General features: G+C 53.7%; 1 protein-coding gene across 1 annotated transcript; it reads right to left on the reverse strand.

Moving 5' to 3' along the window:
• Positions 1-225: 225 nt before the first annotated feature.
• On the reverse strand, positions 226-10,405 carry NFATC2IP (nuclear factor of activated T cells 2 interacting protein). Its single transcript, XM_058680791.1, has 8 exons — positions 9,949-10,405; positions 9,558-9,630; positions 7,158-7,278; positions 5,816-5,893; positions 5,526-5,712; positions 4,078-4,222; positions 3,846-3,958; positions 226-2,186 (listed from the first exon to the last, which is right to left on the reverse strand). The coding sequence occupies exons 1-8, from the start codon at positions 10,342-10,344 to the stop codon at positions 2,028-2,030; spliced, it is 1,272 nt and encodes a 423-aa protein (XP_058536774.1). The 5' UTR covers positions 10,345-10,405; the 3' UTR covers positions 226-2,027.
• Positions 10,406-15,839: the final 5,434 nt, after the last annotated feature.

Here is a 15,839-nt window from a genome sequence, read left to right on the forward strand (position 1 = left end):
GTTTTCTACCGACTATTTTGCACTCCACGCTGGCTGCCTGCGAACAGAGATGCCTGACCCTGCTCTCTTGGGTCCAAGTGTCTGGGTTGCTCAGAAGGGTCCACCCTTGCCTCCTGGGAGAGAGCAAAAAGGGAGCTAAGTGGCTACCCGATGGGCTCTGCCACGAGGATCGCGGGGGAGTCGTGAGAGGCTCACAAAGCCAGAAATGCCACAGCCTGCACTGGCTGCATGTATTGCAGTTTATTTTGTCAGGATTGAATACATAATTGTAATGTGTTGAGCTTATTAACAGACATAAGAGAGCTGAAAAAAAAAAAAACACCTGCAGCAGCGAAAACCACACTGAGGATTATTCTCAAAATTTTTTAAGAGGCTGACATACTTAGGCTGAATTTATTGCTCCTCTCATTGGACAGCGAAGACTTCTCATAGTAGATGGTATTGAGGAAAACAGGCTCAATTCAGGCTGTGAAACAAAACTTGGTCTCTGCTACAAAGGTGCATCTCAAATAGTTCAGAAGGGCTGTTCAGGATCTAGCAGCCAGCGCAGCCCAGCATCCACTAACGGGACCCGGGACAGACATCCTATAGAAGGGATGGCAGCCCAGGGAATGCCAGCAGGGAGCCACCAGCCAGCCTGGCCCCTAGTGAGCGGCATTGCTGTGAAAGGGATGCCTCATGGGCTAACAGCAGAAAAACGGAAAACATCTCAACTTCTCTGAAACAGGACATCAAGAAGCAACCAACTTTTACAATAAGATAATTCACTCATCTGCAATAAAGTTAAGAAGGCCTATCCACGGAGGGAGAGCCTTAAAGTACGAACAAACAACGTGCCGTTCCCAGAGTTCTTTGCAACCGCCCAGAAATACGCAAGTAGATCCTGAGAATGAACCACCGAAGGCCAAGAAGTGAGGCGACGAGCGGCTGCACGGAAGGGGAGGCCAGAAAGGGTGCTGTGTGTGAGAAAAAGTCAACAGAAGGTTCTCGGATCAGTACATGCTCAACACAGTGCCAGCCCATTTACACCCACCAGACTGGCAGCACTGAAGGAGTTAGCTGGTCAACAGCCAGTGCCGGAGAAGACGATACAGAGAGGGAAACCTTTCTGGGGAGAAGGATCAATTCCACTTCGTAGAAAAATCTAGAAAACCACAGAAAAATTGACCTTGTACGATCTGTCATCGCATTCTGGGTAAGCATGCTGCAGAAGTTCCCCAGCAAGCACATATATGGGTTTGCATCACAGCCTGGTATGCAATGGCAAGAAGTGGGATGTGCCGACGGGCACCAACTTTTGGCTGTGTTGGTGAAATGTGGCCAGTGGTGCAGTGCAGAGTTCCAGCGCAGTGGGTGACATAGGTCTCAAACCGGCAACGGGGCTGGATCTTCACACTCAGTGCATGAAAATGGCACAGAACCGATGGCTCGGTGCCCAGAATGTGCAGTCAAAGCAAATTCGCACTCCAAACATCTTATCAGGAGACAGTCACATCCAAAGATATGTTGGGAAAAATCAGCAAAACATGGAGAAATGGATGAGGACAGGGAAGGAGAAGAAAAAAGGTGATGAACTCTGAAGATTGGGTGCCAGGCCAAGCACAGCAGCACACATGCCTCTAGCAGACCGAGCCGCTAGCTCTGGGAGGAGGACAAGGCCACGGCCAGCCCTTGAACTCCAGGCTCCCCTCGCCAATGGAGTTCCTCCTTTAAGCCTGAGGGCCGCTTCAGTGCACACGCGCTGTGATGACGAACGAGAGAGACGTGCCGGCGGAGGGGAAGTGCTAAGGGTCAGAGGTTGTCCTCCAGCACCTGAGGCTGCCGCAGCCAGGCCAACACAGCGCAGCCGGCACACAGGCTGCCAGGCTTCACGCCAAGCGTGGATAGCAGGCCTCAAACGTCACTCCTGGAGTTCGCGGCAGCTTCAAGTTAAACTTCAGCTTTTGCTAGCGTTTACTGGGCAAAAAGTGGGCAGGGGAGTTGCAGCGGGAACAGGCCTTCTCCCCCTGACAGAGGGGTGTGGGCTTTCAGCTCCAGACCTCAATGAGGTCCCCATTTTCCATGCCCAGGTCGCCTGGCAGCTCCTTGCCCGAGAGCTTTGTCCCATCAAAGAAGAAGGAGAGCTTGTGTCCGCAAAGTCCCATGGCCTCCTCATAACGGGACATGAGGGTCTTGAGAGGGGACGCCTGGATGGAGAGGGAAATTCAAGAGTGAGTGACAGGAGGCAAAGGGAGATGGCGTAGGGATGGGGTACGGGGACATCAGGGTCCCCCACAGCGGAGCCCCCTTTCTTCTTCTGGAACACACAGGCCTCAAGGACAGGGCGGGGGCAGGTGCCTCGGGCTCTGGTGACAACAGGAGCTACAGGCAGTACCTAAAGTTACACACACCATGTTTCCCTCCTTACATACGTCAGAGGCTACTTTCAGCCTCAATACATAATCATGATGGTGGCACTCACAGTCACAGTTAAGAAGATGAGGGGGCCCAGTGTGGTAGCCTAGCAGCACCGGGTTCCCATATGGGTGCTGGTTCTACTCCCGGAAGCACCATTTCCCATCCAGCTTCCTGCTTGTGGCCTGGAATGGCCGTGGAAGACTGTCCAAAGCCTTGGGACCCTGTACCCACATGGGAGACCCGAAGAGGATCTAGGCTCCTGGCTTCGGATTGGCACAGCTCCAGCTATTGTGACCACTTGGGGAGTGAATCATCAGACAGAGGATCTTCCTCTCTGTTTCTCCTCCTCTCTGTACATCTGACTTTGCAATACAAATTAAAAATAAAAGAAAACATTAAAAAAAGAAAAAAAGTTGAGGGGCCCGGCATGACAGCCTAGTGGCTGAATCCTCATTTTGCATCCACCGCATCCCATATAGGTGCCAGTTCACGTCCCAGTTGCTCCACTTCCCTTCCAGTTCCCTGCTTGTGGCCTGGGAAAGCAGTGGCGAATGCTCACAGCCTTGGGACCCTGCACCTGTATGGGGGACCTGGAGGAAGCTCCTGGCTACAGATTGGCTCAGCTCCAGCCACTGCAGTTGCTTGGGGAGTGAACCAGTAGACAAAAGATTTTTCTCTCTGTATCTCCTTCTCTCTATACCTGCCTTTCCAATTAAAAAATAAATAAATCTTAAATAATAATAATAATAAAAAAACAATACACTGAAGGCTATCTGAGCCCACTCATGGTGATACCACACTAGTTGGCACAGACAGGCAAGACACTTCCGGGACCAGCAGGCTCACTGGCACACACTCTGGTTACACTGAACAATGGAATGAGTCACATCTCGGGGACAGAGCAGCATATGAAATTTCATGATGTCCTCAGAATGGAGTGCAATGTAAAACTAGCTACATGCTTGTTTCTAGACCTTTCCATCGGCTATTTCAGACTGCAGTTGACTAACGAAACTGCAGAAACAGTACTCATTAAGTCCGACAACTGTGTCACAGCAGGTTACATTGCCTGTGCAGATAGTGTGGGTGACAGCAGTGCCTTCCCACTGCAGGCCTCCCTGAAGTGAGACTCTGTCCTGAGGGTGCAGTGACTGGCTGCCCACAGCTCGGGCACTAGCTCCCCACAGTGCACCTTTCCTTGATGGCTTTTACTGGCTGCTGACCAAGGGGCCTTCCCCAGAAGTCAGGAGACTGAAGAGTCACACACACTAGGGCAGAGGGCCCTGTACCCACAGGGAGGAGTGGGACAATGGCTCTTTCTGGCCTCTAGGCTGGGTGGGCAGCCAAGGGCACAGAGGGTGGCATCTGCAGCAAGTCAGCCACAGGACCCAGTGAGAGTGGCGAGAGGGGTGACAGGGAGGCCAGGAGGGCACGGAGAGCCTGCTCACGGGAGACAGCGACACCTCCAGCGTCTGGTGCTTCTCCTTGCCCTGCACCCGCAGCTGCAGCTGTTGGCATGTTGTTCCCTTGGCCTCTGAAGAACTTGCTAGCACCACACAGTCTGCAGGAGACAGGAGCGGGGGCCAGGCTTGAGCTGGGGGCTGGAGGCAGGGCCCACCCACTGGGCGAGGCCCTCAGACACCCCCTCCAGCAAGCCCCAGCTCCCTGCCTTCCCCTTACCAATGATGTCGGCCACTCCGAGCTTCAGCGTCCTGGGGGTGGCGGTAGGGGACAGTTCCGTCTCTCCAAAGAGCAAGAGGATCCTGCTTGGGGACACCCCAAGATGGGTGGCCATGTGGTCCACCACACTCTGTAGGGGCTCCGACTAGGGAGTCGGGACAAGGGGCAAAGAAGGCCTTCCTGTCCTGTGAATTCCCAATCCTCACCCCAAAGACCCCTGTCCCACACTGAAGTTTCAGGCCTCAGCTATTTGCTGAACTCTGCTGTGACGTTTATCCTATTTGCCTGGCAAGATATAAAATAAATAGTGTCAGTAAGTGGTTCAGAGGGAGACCACAAAGAAATAAAGTAATCATGGGGTAGGAGGCAAAGGGAGTAACAGGAATTGCAGCAAACTGGAAGCCACACGCCCCATGTTCTCAACAACCAGCTGTTGCACAGCCTTCACTGACCAGTACCCAGTGGGAAGATGGACCTGTGTGACCATATTTTCTATTTTTAAGAAATCTGGGCCCGGCGGCGTGGTAGCCTAGCGGCTAAAGTCCTCGCCTTGAACGCCCCGGGATCCCATATGGGCGCCGGTTCTAATCCCGGCAGCTCCACTTCCCATCCAGCTCCCTGCTTGTGGCCTGGGAAAGCAGTCGAGAACGGCCCAATGTTTTGGGACCCTGCACCCACGTGGGAGACCCGGAAGAGGTTCCTGGTTCCCGGCTTCTGATCGGCGCACACCGGCCGTTGCGGCTCACTTGGCGAGTGAACCATCAGACAGAAGCTCTTCCTCTCTGTCTCTCCTCCTCTCTGTAGATCTGACTTTGTAATAACTGAAAAACTGAATAAATCTTTAAAAAAAAAAAAAGAAATCCGGACCTTTGTAGGAAATGACTACCCATTGCAAAAGTCGAAGACAAATGCCTACTGTAAAAGCACTCTGCAGGGTGGCACGCCTCCAGGTGCTAAATCCCATATGGGCTCTAGTTCATGTCCTGGCTGCTCCACTTCCCATCCAGCTCCCTGCTTGTGGCCTGGGAAAGCAGTGGAGGACGGCCCAGAGCCTTGGGACCCTGTATCTACACTGGGAGACCTGGAAGAAGCTCCTGGCTGCTGGCTTCAGATCAGCTCAGCTCTGGTCATCGCAACCATTTGGAGAGTGAATCATCCGATGGAAGATCTTTCCCTCTGTATCTCCTTCTCTCTATATATCTGCCTTTCCGATACAAACTTTTAAAAATCTAAAAAAGTAAATAAGTGAAGTTTGCCAAAAAAGGGAGAGTGAAGAAAAAACTGCAGGCAGACATGAACAGCAAGTGCAAGAGTATACAGGGCTGAATAACTGAGGTGGACAGGGAGGCACGATGCAAAAGAAAGGCCTCGGCCAGCGCACCCTTGCAAGGCTCCTCAGCCCCTCTGAGGGCAGGCCCTGCTGGCTCGGGCCCTCCCCCGACACTCACCATCCTGACGGGCAACCTGACCAGGTCAGCACGGCACCGAATCTTGAGTGGGAAGAGCCGGTGGTGCTCGGGGAATGCAGGCCCCTCCACCAGGACCACCTCGTCGTCCTGGCCCTGGGGGTTGGGCTCCTGCTGCTGCTTGGGACTCAAGGTGGACCGCAGGTCGTGGAGGCGCTTGTTCACTTCCCTGGGGAGCACAGAGAACTTCGGATCAGCTGGGATCCTTCCCATAGCCGACAGGAGTCCTCCCCACCCCAGCCAGAACCCTTCCCTCCCTCCCCTCTTAGCACCTTAACTTCTTGAGCGCCCGACTGTGCTTTCTGCTTTTGTTCCTTGGTGCAGACGGAGGCAAAGAATCATTCTCTGCTCTGCAGAGAGAGAGAGGTTAGAGCAGAGAGAGGCAAAGTACAAGAGCGCAGCCCCTGTGTGCAGGGGCAACCACGGGACCCAAGGGAGGGCGAATGAGTGCTTTTCGGGAACACCCACTTTCCTGGAAGATAAAATGAAGACAGCGGACAGGGAAGTCCTGCTACAGCACTGCTACCATCATGTGACCCAAACATTAGGGAGAGAAGTGCCTTAATTTCAGGGTAAGTCACTGTAAGGCCGGCAAGGTGACAGAGCAGGTCAAGCCACTGCCTGCAATGCCAGCATCCCATATGAGTGCCAAAGTCCTGGCTGCTCCGCTTCCAAACGAGATTTCTGCTAAATCCTGCTAAAGGATGGCCCAAGGCTTTGGGTCCCTGCACCCATGTAAGAGAACTGGACGAAGCTCCCGTCTGTGGCCTGGCCCAGCCCTGGCTGTTTTGGGGAGTGAACCAGCGGAGGGAGGGTCTCTCCCTTTCTCTCTGTAACTCTGCCATTCAAGTAAATAAATCATTAAAAAAAAAACAAAAAAAAAACAGTAATAGGGCCTGGCAGCGTGGCCTAGCGGCTAAAGTCCTCGCCTTGAACGCCCCGGGATCCCATATGGGTGCCGGTTCTAATCCCGGCAGCTCCACTTCCCATCCAGCTCCCTGCTTGTGGCCTGGGAAAGCAGTTGAGGACGGCCCAATGCATTGGGACCCTGCACCCACGTGGGAGACCCGGAAGAGGTTCCTGGTTCCCGGCTTCGGATCGGCGCGCACCGGCCCGTTGCAGTTCACTTGGGGAGTGAATCATCGGATGGAAGCTCTTCCTCTCTGTCTCTCCTCCTCTCTGTATATCTGACTTTGTAATAAAATAAATAAATCTTAAAAAAAAAAACAAACAGTAATAATAAGCAATTTCCTGGGTGAAGATTTAGTAACACCGAGTACTTCCTGGGTGCTAACCCTTAACCGTCTCCACAAGTCCCCATAATAGGTCCTGTCATCACCCCCAGCTCACAGAACAAGAAGGAGAGAATCAGAGGAGACAGAATGCCCCCTGCACGCCCATCTCAGACTCCCCTCCGCGCTGGACTGTCCTGGGCGGCCTGCTGCCCTGCTGTGGGGTGGACCACCTCTCTCTCCCGGAGCTCCCCCTCAACCCCTCCAGCTCAGCACGCCCCCACCCACCTCTGTTAGCAGCCATCCCAGGGTCCTGCCCGCCTCTGTGGAGCCTTCCCACCTCCTCCCTGCACACAGGCCCAGCTGCCCTGGGCTCACTCACAGAAGTCCCTTCTCTTCCTTCTCTTTGTCCTCATCGCTACTCCGGAGCTTCTTCTTCCAGGGAGAACTTGTGGTTAGAGAATCCTCAAGTTGGGAACTGCTAGAGTCGGCCACGTCCGTGTCTGGGGGCAGGGGAGGAGAGAGTGGAAGAGAGTTAGCAGGGAGCAGGCTGTGGGGGGAGAGGGGGTGGAGGGAGATAAGACATGTGAGCACTGGGGTGAGGCTACCAAGGGGGATGCCCACATCCAAGGGCCTGGTTCAAATCCCAGCTACTCTGCTTCCTGCCAAGCTGCACGGGAGGCAGTGACAGCTAGGTGCTTGGGCCTCTGCCCCCATCAGATGGAGTTTCTAGCTCCTGGCTCTGCCTTGGCTGTTATAGACATTTGTGGCGTGAATCAGAAGCTGGAAGATCTCTGTCTCTCTTTCAAGTAGATATAAATAGATGAATATTCAGGAGAGAGAGAGAAGATCAGAGCCATCAAATACCCACAGACCCACTGGAGCTTAAGGGACCCGACTGTCTTTTGTTAAACATCATTATTCCAACTTAAGTTTATCTTTTTTTTAAAAGGTGGAGAGACTGCAACTTCAATATTTTTCTTTTATTTTCTTTTTTTGTTTTTTTCAACAGGAAGATTTTCCATCTGCTGGTTCATTCCCGGAATGGCTGTAACAAGTGGAACTGAACTGATCTGAAACCAAGAGTCAGGTGCCTCTTCTGGGTCTCCCACATTAGTACTGAGTACCAAGGCTTTATGCCATCCTCCGTTGCCTTCCTTGGACATAAGCAGGGAGCTGGATGGGAAGTGGAGCAGCCAGAACACACACTGGCGCTCCATACAGGATGCTGGTGCTCTCAGGCATCACGCCAGCCCCTGCATTTCTTATAAAAAGAAACCAGGTATTACTTCAGAATACAGAAGTTTTTCCCACTTGCCTGCTGCCAATGAAAGATCATCCCAAACCATAAAGCAAGCAAACAATGACCACTAATGCTGGGCCAGTGGTCCTGGACCAGGGGCACCCTGACTCCTGGGGCCAGCCAGCAACGACCAGAGGCAACCTGGACTCTCAGTGTGCCAGGGGGAGGAGTTGGGGACGAGCCCATGGCATCTAGTGCCAAGAGCTCGGATGCTGCTAAATTCTAACAGCTCCACAACCACAAAGAATGTTCTAGTCTAACATTTCAACAACACCAAAGTTAAAAAAAAAAAAAAATCGGACCCGGCGCAATGGCCTAGTAGCTAAAGTCCTCGCCTTGAATGCACCGGGATCCTATATGGGCGCCGGTTCTAATCCTGGCAGCTCCACTTCCCATCCAGAGAATGCAGGGGGAGATTAAGGAATTTGTCCCCAAGTCACAGAGCGAGGGGACTGGCACTCAACCCAGGCATGACGCTGTGTTTCTTCCTCCGGGCGCCGAAGCCTTGGCCTCAGGTTGCACCAGTTCAGTTTCACTTTCCTATTAGACTTGATTCCTATCCACTGTCCTTGGGAGAGCGCCAACAATCACGCTGCTGGGGGAGGCCAAGGCCGGGTAGCCTTGCTAAGAGCAAAGCATGTTGACCGTTGTGGCACAGGCTATTCAGCCCTCCCTTGAGATTCCCACATCCCACATGAATGCCACCAAAAATGCCAGCTGCTCCTCTACTTCCTTCCAGGTTTCCAGTTAAGGCACCTGGGAGGCAGTAAGTGATGCCTTAGCCCCTGACACCCACATCAAGTCCCAGATGAAGTTCTAGGTTTCTGGCTTTGACTGGCCCTGCCCTAGCTGTTGCTGGCAATTAGAGAGTAAACCAGCAGAGTGTCACTCTGCCTTGTCGAATAAATAAATCTTTAAGAAAAAATAAGGGGGACCCAGCGTGGTAGCCTAGCGGCTAAAATCCTCGCCTTGCATGCGCCAGAATCCCATATGGGCGCTAATTCTAATCCTGGCAGCTCCACTTCCCATCTAGCTCCCTGCTTGTGGCCTGGGAAAGCAGTCGAGGACGGCCCAAAGCCTTGAGACCCTGCACCCACGTGGGAGAGCTGAAGGAATCTCCTGGTTTCAGACCATCTCAGTTCCGGCCACGGAGGCCTCTGAAGCGCGAACCAATAAATGGCAGATCTTTCAGTCTCTCCTTCTCTCTGTAAATCTGCCTTTCCAATAAAAATTTTTAAATCTTTTTTTTTTAAATGGGGGGTCCCTGAAATCTGCACATCACTACGTAGATTCCTGGCGTCCATCTGAGTCAGGAGGAGGGGAGCTCTGACCGCACCTCCTTCCTACACTCAGGCCAGCCCTGGAGGGATGGTGTGCAGCTGGCTGGGTCGCAGGAGCTCAGGAGACCCCAGACCTCAGGGCTGCAGTCGCCAGGGAGTCCCCTCAATCAGCCCAGCACCGGGTACCCAAGCCCCTTACCTTCCTCAGCCCCCGCTGGGTACAGTTTCAGAAGGGACAAGTGATCTGGGATGAGTTGAAGGCTGCTTTGCACCTGCACATAACAAACAGATGGGTCACACCCCGCGAGTCCCAGGGGCAGCACCCTTCCTTCCCCCGATACACCGTTAGTTCTCCATTTTTTTTTTAACTATGCCCCTAGCCATCCCAGTGCCCTAGACATCTAAAGGATTTGGGCTCCGTGGGAAGCCCTGCTCCCTGGCTTCCTTAGCAACGGGCTCCCAAATAGCAGCCCCCGCATCTCCCAAGGCGACAGCCCGGAGGGAATCCCTTACTCCCAACATCGCACCCCAAAACCCCAGACACCTCTCGGCTGGCCTTGGCCGCCGCTGGGTGCCCGCAGCCTCCTCACCTTGCCCGAGTACACCGGCACCACCGGCGCGGTCTCTGGGTCCAGCACCAGCCGCCGCCGCCGCTGCCGGACCACGGCCCGGGGGGGCCCCGCAGGCCTCGCCTCCGACCCTTCACTGTCACTGTCGCTGTCGTCCCGGGGCTTGGCCGGCACGGGAGATGCCGGGGGCGGGACCTCAGCCGGGTCGGCGACATCGCACGCCGTGGAGACCTCCAGGACATCCTCGTCGCTGTCGCTGACTAAATCCACGAGCACCGTGTCCAGACTGTGCCGGGCTGGAGGCTGCTGGATCCGGGGAGGCCGTCCTCGGCCGCCCTGGGCCCCCCGGGCCCCTCGCCCGACGCCTCCCCCTCTGCCTCGGGGTCTCCGGCCGCGTCTCCTCACAGGTTCCGCCATGGCTCGCAAGCTAGGTTGCCGCTGCGGCCACACACGCCCGCCTTTGCTCGCCGCGTCCCGCCCCCTAGGGGACTTCGCTTCTCATTGGGTGAGTGAGCTGCTCGTAAACACCTCTCCCCGCCCACAAACCCTGGGTCCCGCCTTGAAAGTTTTTCATTGGCCCACATATCCGCCCATCACACATCCACCACGGAAAGAAAGGCGCCAAAGATTCCAATCCCTTCAGCATAAACGGTGTTGGCTTTGAAGTCCTTCCGGCTCACTCATTGGCCGGGTTTCATCCTTTTTGGCAGACCTTCTTCCGATCCCGCCCATTGAAGAGGCCTGGCTTCCTGTTGGGGGAGCGAGGCATGCTGGGAATTGTAGTCCTGAAAAACTGTGGTTGAGGACTTTGCAGCTCTGTTAAGAGTTGGAAGGCCTCCTGAACTTTCTAGAAACTGTAGAAGGCCGGCAATGTGTCCTGGTAAGTAAATGCCGGCTCAGTGTCGGTTCTAGTCCAGGCTGTTCTTTCTCCTTCCGTACAAATGCACCTGGGAAAGCATTAGGAAGGTGACCCAAGTCCTTGGGCCCCTGTATCCGTATGGGAGACTCCAGAAGAAGTCCCCGGCTCTGGCTCCTGTGGACCTCTAGGAACTGAACCAGCAGATAGAAATCTCTTTGTCTCTGCTTCTCTCTCTGTAGTTCTGACTTTGAAGTAGATACATAAATCTTAAAAGGAAAACCTGTGGAATTCCGCCTAAGACGAACACACATCCCCTCGGGGTGCCTGGTGTTTCTAGGGCCCAGCCGAGGTGACTCCTGAAGGAGCCGAGTGCATCAGAAGACAAGGACGCTTCTCACAAGCCAGGAACACCTGAGATCCTTGGCACACCGAGCAGCAGACCGAGTTCCAGAGCTCTCTCTCTCTTTCCTGCCTCCCTCTGGCCACAAACAACAGAAGAAAGCTTCACTCAATGGAGGCCAAGCAGAAACTCCCACCCAGAAATGTATCAAATGCCCATGGCGGGTGTATCAGCACCCACCATGATGGCACACCACAAGGATGCACAGAGGGGCTTCCACCTTCTGCTGCCCCCCCACTGTACAATGTATACATTCCTACATCTTATACTAAGATGGATGAAAGCCCAGTGCTCCCTCACATGGTCACCCTGGCATGTGGAAATGGCCCCAGGCTGTCTTCCACCAGGAAGTAGTTTATCAGACTCTATCTCTCTTCTGTCTCTTCTTCATGTCCACATTTCTCATTGGTATAAAGACCTCCTGTGTGACACACTGCATCTGATGCTTTGGATTTGTGGCTCAGAAAGCTAACAGAGGGCCCAGCACGACCATCTAGTGGATAAATCCTCGCCTTGCATGTGGCAGGATCCCATATGTTCATATCCTAGCTGCTCCACTTCCCATCCAGCTCCCTGCTTGTGGCCTGGGAAATAGAGGATGGCCCAGACCTTGGGACCCTGCACCCATATGGGAGACTCAGAAGAAGCTCCTGATTCCTGGCTTCAGATCAGCTCAGCCTCAGCCATTAAGGCTACTTGGGGAGTGAGCCAGTGAACAGAAGATGTTTCTCTCTGTTTCTCCTTCTTTCTGCCTTGCCAATTTAAAAAGAAAAAAATTTGCAGGGGGTTGGTGGACATGCTAGCATAGTGGCTCAAGTCCTCGCCTTGAATGCACTGGGATCCCATATGGGCACCGGTTCTAATCCCGGCAGCCCCACGTCCCAGCTTCCTGTTTGTGGTCGGGAAAGGCAGTCAAGGATGGTCCAAAGCCTTGGGACCCTGCATCCGTGTGGAAGACCCGGGAGAGGCCCCTGGCTCCTGGCTTCAGATCGGCTCAGCTCTGGCCATTGTGACTACCCAAGGAGTGAATCAGCAGATGGAAGATCTTCCTCTCTGTCTCTCCTCCTCTCTGTATATCTGACTTCCCAATAAAAATAAGTAAATATTTAAGAAAAAAATTGTTATACCAGCGTGGTGGCCCAGCGGCTAAAGCCCTCGCCTTGAACACGCTGGGGTCGCATGTGGGCGCCAGTTCTAATCCCGGCAGCTCCACTTCCCATCCAGCTCCCTGTTTGTGGCCTGGGAAGACAGTCTCTCTGTCTCTCCTCCTCTCTGTATATCTGATTTTGCAATAAAAAAATAAATAAATAAAAATCTAAAAAAAATGTTAAAGTTAAAGGTAGAGAGAAAGTGGAATAGCCCAGCCTTCTATCAGTATCTACATGGGACGCTGATGCCATAGAGCTAATGATTAGCCTGTTGAGCCACTATGCCACCTCCCACATTTTCCTTCTGCCAAACTTTTTTTAAAGGAATTTACTTATTTGAAAGACAGAGCAACAGAGCAACAGAGACAGGTAAAGGCAAATCTTAGATCTCTTAGTGTATTCTCCCATATGGCTGTAGCACTCAGGTCTCGCCCAGGCTGAAACCAAGAGCTGGGAGCTCTATTCAGGTCTTCCCCATGGGTGGCAGAGACCCAGATATTGGACAATTATCTGCTGCCTTCCCATGTGTGTTAAGTGGGGAGCTGGATCGGAAGTGGAGTAGCCAGGATTCAAACCGCCACACCAATATGGGATGGTAGCATTGCAAGCAGTGGTCCCACACATTGTATCCCCTGGACACACACACACGCACGCACGCACACACACGCACACTCCGAGTGCACAAGCTCACATTGTGATGCTCAGAGCTGGCTCAGCCCAGGTCAAAACGCCAGGCACATAATGCCCAGCAGGTGGCGCTGTCTTCCAGGAAACCAAGGTCCCTGGGCTGGGCCAGAGGGGACTCCAAGGACTTTCCGGCTCCCCAGAGTCCTTCAGCATTCTTCCTACTTCTTCATAGCCAAGCTGACGACAGCCACGTCGCAGGAATGACCGTTAGGGAGACAAAGTAACCCCGGCGCCCCAAAACACAGATCCAAGAGGACCCTGCAGAGAGTAGGGACTCAGAAATAGCTCTGAAACTTGTGCTTGGTAAAAGCCACTCTTATCTGTACAGCAACTATGCACTGGAACAGTAAAACAGCAGGTGCAAGCTCTCTCTGAGGTCCTCGTGGACACTGATGGCCAGGGCCACTGCCTAGTCTTCTCAGAGTATCCTCAGGGTCACCCAAGACTGCTTTTGCTCTGTTTGCTAGTTTTAAAATCTGACAGAATCAGGGAGCTCCCATTTGCTGGTTTATCTCCCCAAATACCAATGGCAACTGGGGCTGAGTCAGCTTGAAGCTGGAACTCAATCAAGGTGTCCCACGTGTGTCAGGAACCTAATCATGCAAATCCATCACTACTGCCTCCTAGGGTGCACATTAGCCAGAAGCTGAAGTCAGGAGCTAAAGCCAGATACCAAAACCCGGACACACTGATGTGGAATAAGATCTCTCTTTTGAGCCTGGTATGGTGGCCTAGCGGCTAAAGTCCTCGCCTTGAACGCACCAGGATCCCATACGTGCCTCGGTTCTAATCCCGGTGGCCCCACTTCCCATCCAGCTCCCTGCTTGTGGCCTGGGAAAGCAGTTGAGGACGGCCCAATGCTTTGGGACACTGCACCTGCGTGGGAGACCCGGAAGAGGTTCCTGGTTCCCGGCTTCGGATTGGCGCGCACCGACCCAAGGCTTTGGGCCGTCCTCAACTGCTTTCCCAGGCCACAAGCAGGGAGCTGGATGGGAAGCGGGGTTGCTGTGATACGAACCAGTACCCATATGGGATCCCAGGTGTGTAATGGTAGCCTAGCAGCTTAAGTCCAAGTCCAAGGTCTTGAACCATCATTTATTGTGTTCCGAGGAGCATCAGCAGCAAGCTGGATGGGAAACAGAGCAGCTGGGACTGAGACAAGCTCTCTGATATGGGGTGCTGGTGTCATGATCCACGGCTTAACCTGCTGGACCACAACATTGGCCTCTCAGCTATCCAGGAAAAAAAAAAGGAGGAGGGGGAAGAGGAGGAAGAGGAGCTGGGGGAAAAATAAAAATAAATAAATCTTTTTTTTTAAAGATTTATTTATTTTTATTACAAAGTCAGATATACAGAGAGGAGGAGAGACAGAGAGGAAGGTCTTCTGTCCGATGATTCACTCCCCAAGTGAGCCGCAACGGCCGGTGCGCGCCAATCCAAAGCCGCTGTGGGAGACCTGGAAGAGGCTCAGGGCTCCTGGCTTTAGATCAGCGCAGCTCTAGCCATTGCAAACACTTGGGGAGTGAATCAATGCACAGAAGATCTTCCTCTCTGTCTCTTCTCTCTGTATATCTAACTTTGCAATAAAAGTAAAATAAATTTAAATAAATAAAATACATTCTCCAGGCCCTGGCATGCCATAGGGAAACAGCGCCCCCTAATGGATCAGAGATGGACAAGACCATGGTGGGCAGTCAGACTCCCAAGCCTGGACTCACGACATACCACACACCCGGTGCAGACACCTGCTCGGAGAAACTGAGGCATCATTGCTCAGAAGCCTGTAGGACTGTGGCACAGCCCAAGCCAGCTGGCCTGGGGACAGCAGGAAGCTGGGGGGACTGCCACAGGCAGCATAACCCAAGGGACCAGCATTTAGCACGGCACGCTCCCTGGAGCCCCTGGGTTCGAGCTGCTACCCAGCTTCTGATCACAGCTCCCTGCACATGCACACCGTGGGAGGCAGCCAGGGGTGGCTCTAATACTGGGGTCCCTGCCACACCCACCACAAGGCCCGGATTCAGTTCCCGGGGCTGGCCCAGTCCCTCAACTAACAAGGACATCTTGGGGGTGAACCCGTGGACGGAAGCACTCAAGCTCTCTCTGTCTTGCCAGAAAAATGCAAAGAAATAATATATATAAACATTACCAAGAATACAGGAGACCTTCAATAATGAAAGACCCAGGAGTGGTGCCGGATGAGAGCCACCTCTGGGACTGTCTCTTCTTCCCCGGATACTGGGCAGTCAACTGCCAAGGGAGCAGGTGGGCTTGCAGCTGCTGGAAGGCCTGGGGCGGGGTGAGGGCCAGAGAAGGGAAGACTGCAGGTCCCCCTCTTTCTCCGCAGGGAGTCTAGGCCACCAGGGGTGCAGCTGTCCTCAGCGTCCCTCCCTCTCCCCCTTCCCCTCAAGGGCACGACTCCACGGGCTTGGAAGAGCTCACTGAGTTTATTTGGGGAAAGCAAAAAGGGAAGGGGTTTTACACACACGCGCACACACACACACACGCACACACGTATTCACACACACCCATATACAAGTGCTGAGCCACGCTGCTCCACAGGCTGACGCCAGCTGCTGCCCATCCCCAGGGCTGGATCTCAGGGGCTCTGAGGAGGTCCAGGCTATGCAGAAGAAATGGTCATGAGAAAGGGCCCAGGGGTCCTCCTCCTCCCCCCAGCCCAGCCTCTCGCCTCCTCCCCACAGCCCATCCCCTCTCTCCCTGGCAGCCAGCCGTGCCTCCACTGCTCTCCCCATCTAAGCCCCTCTCCTCCAGGGGTAGGTAGATTCCCCCCCTCACCTGAGTCCCTGTGTGTGTG

Source organism: Ochotona princeps, chromosome 24 (genome assembly GCF_030435755.1).
Source record: "Ochotona princeps isolate mOchPri1 chromosome 24, mOchPri1.hap1, whole genome shotgun sequence".
In the NCBI taxonomy this organism is placed as follows: domain Eukaryota; kingdom Metazoa; phylum Chordata; class Mammalia; order Lagomorpha; family Ochotonidae; genus Ochotona; species Ochotona princeps.

Coding starts and splice junctions, on each gene's coding strand:
- NFATC2IP (XM_058680791.1), bottom strand. CDS start 10,344: ATGGCGGAACCTGTGAGGAGACGCGGCCGGAGACCCCGAGGCAGAGGG. Junction 9,631..9,948: donor TGCCGGTGTACTCGGGCAAG/GTGAGGAGGCTG, acceptor TGTTATGTGCAG/GTGCAAAGCAGCCTTCAACT. Junction 3,959..4,077: donor CGGAGTGGCCGACATCATTG/GTAAGGGGAAGG, acceptor TGTCTCCTGCAG/ACTGTGTGGTGCTAGCAAGT.